Below are 5,289 nucleotides of genomic sequence, written 5' to 3'. Positions count from 1 at the left end.
CATTCCAATCCTGCGTCACCTCCGCAGGCTCCTCCCCGGTCCCACCCCCCGGACCCCGTCCCGTCCCGTACAGTGCGCCATGATGGGCCACTGTACAGGCCGCTCCACGACTGAGCCACCAGGGGGCGCAGTCTGTAAGCAATGGGCCCCACACTTTTTTTTCTTTCAGAGCTGTTTATTCAGACGCTCCTGACCATAGATGTCATATGATAAAGGCATGGTCCTGGCTGCCCCGGGACAGTAAGTGGTAGGTCATATACAAATCCCATCAGTCCATAATGACATGGTACCAGTGTTAATTTTGACAACATATTTTAATTTAGTTTTAGTCGACTAAAATTGCATGTCAATTTAGTCGACTAAATTTAAGACAAATTTAGTCGACTTTGCATTGATAATATTCATTAGAATCATATTAAATCTTGTTCCTCTGCTTCATGGAGCTGCTCCTACATGGATAAAGCTCAGAGCTGATCCTTTGGCAGTGAATTCAAATGATCTGAGGCTCTTTCAGACGGTCAATAGAAGTTTGGATGATTTTAGTCTCTCCTTTTCATTTTTATTTAGTCTTATTTTAGTCAACTAAAATATCTGGACATTTTAGTCATAGTTTTAGTCTCATGAAAAACTTTTAATTTAGTTTTAGTCCAATTTTAGTCATCAAAAATATCACTTTGACTAAAATTAAGACTAAATATTTTAGTTGACGAAATTAACACTGCATAGTGCTGCCCAAATCAGGATTCAGTCTAAATGTTCGATGGGCTAAAGGATGCACTGGTCACTTTTCAATTTAGTGCAACATATGTGGACCCAATATATATTTCACCAGGATGCAATACAAAGAAAATGCACAAGAATGGCCCCATTGTAATTATTTGTCGAATAGAGAACGGACTTTGCATTTTAGATTAATAATTCAATGGGAACAATGTGTCAACCAATTTTGCCCAATTAATAAAATGAAACATTGCAGATGATGCGTGTGCGACCTGGAGAAGCATCTATCACAGTTTGTCACATCACACATTTGAGAGGGATTTAGAAACGCACTTTGTTACAACATCCACCAGAGGGCGCCACGACTATGTAAAATGTATAGTAAGTGAACAAAACGACATCACAAAGGTGCATTTTATCAGTTTATTGGTGAGTGCATTTGCTCTACTGTCCAAAAATAATAAGGGTGAATGTATCCCACAACCTCACACTAAAAATAAGAGCATTCATCGACGACCGAAATGTTTCTTAAAGGCCTTCAGAGATTTTGCCATCATCGGAGCAATTTCTGTGAGAGAAAAACAAAATTATTATATTATAAATTTTAAAAAAGTAACAAAAAACATCTGTTAATGTGACTCACTGGTCTTTTTACGGGGGTCTAGTGAATTGTTTGTTGCAGACGTGCTGCTGCTGCTGGTGGTGCTGGTGCTGTTGTTTGTGCCGCTGCTGGTGCTTGACTTGGGCTCTTTGGACATCTGTCGGGGTCTGCTGTCCGGGATCTTTACACTGAACACATATTATTTTAAAGCTATGGAGAGAATGATTCAATGATGGCACTAAACCCAAACAACTTTTAAAAAGGTATAAACTCTGGAACATCCACCAAACTGAAAAAATATAACAATGAACTAGAAAATCAATTATTATACAATTTTAAAGCGCAACTTTAACAAATCTACTAGACCTCTCAACTCATATGGGCTTGTGATATAAAAAGCCTTGTAACAAAAAATAAGGAGCCTTATTGTTTTCATGCTTGTGCTGAGGCTCACCTGCACTTCGGCTGAGGCTGCTGAACTGCAGTTCCATGGATTTCCTGCTTAATTCGCACATCTCTTGGTGGCTTGGCAACACTATGAATAAATGCCATCTTCACCTGCCGACCTAAAAACATCACATTGAACATTAGAGTTCATTCATTTATCAAAGGCGGCTTTAAAGATTAGTCTCAAAAACAGAAACATGTGTTTGAGCTTTGCCATAACCATAAAACTGAATAAGAAATGGCTTAAATGTGAATACACAGACCTTTAGGTTTGCTTGACTGTGCAGAGACAATGGTTTTTGTGAGCATTTTAAGCTTCCTCTCTCTCTCCTCAGACAATCTGAGATACATCTCTTTCCAGGACTCGTACTCCAGTAGTTTGGCGTCTTTGAAGTCCCTTTGACAGTGCTTTCCCCACAGGTGATCGGTCTCACCAATATACATCTAAAAGACACAAAAATTACAAAACCTTTCCACATAAATGTGGAAGTGCAATTGCAACTTCATGGAGAACAAATCGGCCAGCGGGGCTGAATGACAGTCACACTTGCATCAATCTGCCCCATGGCAGCTTTGTACCATGACCAATGTGAGCACCAAAATGAACTGCCTTGACTAGTGTATTGTCTCACTGGGTTGAACTCTTCAATGCGCAGGAGCTGCTCAGGCGTACACCTCTCCAGCACTGGCTCAAGAACATCAAAAGGGACTCCCCCAGTTTCATACAGCACTGAGAGAGACAGCTCAATGTTAGAACATGTGAACACATATAACATGTAATTATACAGAGACTTACGGTTAATGTTGTTCTGTAGCGTGCGGATACACTGCTGATGAAGGCTCATCATGGCTGGAAGGAAGATTGTCTTAACACCAGAGTAGACTTGCATCTTCTTGTTAAGTCGCTGACCAGTGAAAATGGCCGATTCTTCCAAAATGTCACAAGAATCGCTTTCTTTATCAGCTTTTAAAATAATACATATCCATTAGTATTAATATTACAGTTAAAACAGTTAAGATGAGTCTACCTTTTCTTTGAGATGATACCACTTCAGGAAACCACGACTCTAAAGGAGGGCTCTCAGGAATTTTCACAACAGACTCCGAAGCACTCTTACAAGAAAAAAAAAAAGATACTTTCTATTCTGGGGTTTAATCACTGTGTAAACAATACACACCTTACATTTACCTCAATCAGGGAGTCATGATATGGTGACACTGCCAGAGGCTTTTCAGGCTCCTCTTCAGGCTCAAAGTTTACAACTTTTGCTGGTTCTTTTTTCTGCACAGGCTTTGATTTGGGGCGTGGTTTCTTGGGTTGGGGCCGCTCCTTCTTCTTGGGCATATTTTCATCATAATTCAAGTAGGATTCAAACGACATCGTGGGCTCTTCGGTGTCACAGTTGTCCTCCTTATTTTTGCGTTTTGCATTTTTATTTTTAGAGAGTTGACTTCTCTCTTTGTGACCATTGTTTTTCTTCTTTGTTTTGTTTCGAGCCTCTGAGTGCTTGATTGCAGATTGCTCCTTGTCCTTGCACTTTTTGTGGCTCGACTCAGGATAAAGCTGGCCTTGAGATGTCGTCTCCTTCAGTAGCTTTTTGTCACAATCATCTGAATGATCGCTTTCATCATCAGAAAAACGGTTATATTTTTTCCTCTTGTGAGATTTACCTTTTCCTTTTCCTAAAATGTCCTCTGACTTTTGGCGTATGGTTCCGTTTTTATCACGAGATTCTTCGTGGCACTGATCAAAGATATTATTCTTTTCCGTCTCAATTAATTTAGATTTGTTTAAAAAGTCATTTGTTGAAAGGTGTTGCTTTTTCAGTTGATCTGGGTCTTTGCAAACCTGAAGATCATCTTTTTTGATCTTTTTGTTTACAGGCTCATCTGCTTCCCTTTCATCAGCCAAACAGTTATTGTTCAAATCATGTTTTGCTGCACGAACAGGACTGCTCGATTTGTCTTTAGAAAGCAATTCGTCGGTTGCCATATCGTCATTAGTGGGACTGCAGAGGAAAAGAACTGATCAACAAAGTCCATATTTACATTTTTTTGAACTGGTTTACAAACCTTTTGGATCCTTTTGGCACCAGTTTCTTCCAGTCTCGCACGAGTGATTTGGCCAAGTCCCCAGCAAATTCATGTCTGCGCAAAGTGTTAACGGTCTTTCCAATCCCAGTTTCCTGATTTATAAACACTTGTTTATATTTCATACATAGCAGAACATTACATTAAAAAAAAGATCAAGACTTACTGCAAGAACATCCAAAGTGATTTCCAGATCTTTGAGTTTCTTCAAAGTTTTTAGAATCTGGAAAATAATTAAGTGCATGCTTGCTTTTACCATCTGTTTATAGTTTAATAATTCACTTTCTGATTCTAATCGATAATAATTGATGCCAAATATGGATGCCCTATTTGTATCTCCTCAGTTGCTGATTGTGCATTCATTGCAGTTCTATGTATGGGAACCTCACACCCACTGGCCCTCCCACTGACAGCTATAATTGGACAAGACTATATTACCCAGAATTACTTTGATTCGGTGATACGTTTCAAAGTAGCCATGCATGTCTTGTTCATTATCTGCACATCTCACCTAGATGTCAAACCCGTAAAGCTACATGATAAGAGAGAGGGAGAAACATTTCAGAGTATCCAATGGCAGCCACAGATGAACAACTGCACGACTCGCCAAATTTAGCAGCAAAGCGCCTCCCATTTTGAAGTCTACTGCAAAGTGGATAAGGTGCCCCGAGGTAGTGCATGGCAGTGGAGACTACAGCTGAACGCCTTGTAGCCTGTGGCAATTGCTTGTTGAGAAGTAGACAATATTATTTGCAGCACATTTATTTCCATATACGCTACATAAGCAATATTTTTGTTCTACCCGGTCCCTCGACTCTGCTCACAGCTGTGCGGGTCGTAAAGTCAGTACCTTATCGGCCTCCTCTGAGTTAGTCAGCTGGAGTTTGTAGCGCTTTATTTTGTTCACGACAGAGCTGTTGGCCATCACGATTACTCACGTGCAGGCGTCCACACACAGCTGGCAGCGTGCCCTGTGATGGCACGTAAGCGCCGTTAATAAGGGGGCGGGGCTACGGCCAATGAGTGAAAAGACTTTTACGCCTACACTAAGAAATGAGAGTCAGCAGAAACTTGTAATTACAAAAATCTAGCATTGTAAATCTTGAAAAGGTAATTCTGGCCTTTGCCCATAGGACCTTAGAAATAAGTAGCAATAAAATAAAAAACGTGTTAGCTAAAGGTGCACTAACTTTTTATGTTGAAAAAAAGGTTTTTGACCTCTCAGTGACCAAGCGTGTACTTACGTTAGCACTTTTACCTACCAGCCCGATGGCCTGTAGGACAATCCAGGATCAATTGTTTTTCACGATTGAACTTTATCCATGCTATGTTGTTAACAAATACATTCCATTCCGAAAACCTACAGGAAATCCTAAAAAAACCCTGAAATTAAACGGATCCTGAAGCATCATAGGAGCCACCGGAATGGA

At 40.2% G+C, this 5,289-nt stretch overlaps 2 protein-coding genes across 2 annotated transcripts in view; one reads left to right on the top strand and one right to left on the bottom strand.

Moving 5' to 3' along the window:
- Window positions 1-5,289, top strand: part of elovl5 (ELOVL fatty acid elongase 5) — an 84,158-nt gene that overhangs the window by 54,470 nt on the left and 24,399 nt on the right. The window lies entirely within an intron of this gene.
- On the bottom strand, window positions 1,227-4,791 carry eloal (elongin A, like; the record flags this gene model as incomplete). The annotated part of the gene is made up of 11 exons (XM_079559408.1): window positions 4,710-4,791; window positions 4,026-4,082; window positions 3,842-3,954; window positions 2,958-3,777; window positions 2,797-2,881; window positions 2,565-2,732; window positions 2,401-2,498; window positions 2,032-2,212; window positions 1,776-1,887; window positions 1,364-1,509; window positions 1,227-1,288 (listed from the first exon to the last, which is right to left on the bottom strand). The coding sequence occupies exons 1-11, from the start codon at window positions 4,782-4,784 to the stop codon at window positions 1,227-1,229; spliced, it is 1,917 nt and encodes a 638-aa protein (XP_079415534.1). The 5' UTR covers window positions 4,785-4,791.

This window comes from Gobius niger, assembly GCF_951799975.1.
Source record: "Gobius niger genome assembly, chromosome: 7".
Taxonomy (NCBI): domain Eukaryota; kingdom Metazoa; phylum Chordata; class Actinopteri; order Gobiiformes; family Gobiidae; genus Gobius; species Gobius niger.
This window is presented reverse-complemented; position numbering and strand designations above follow the sequence as displayed.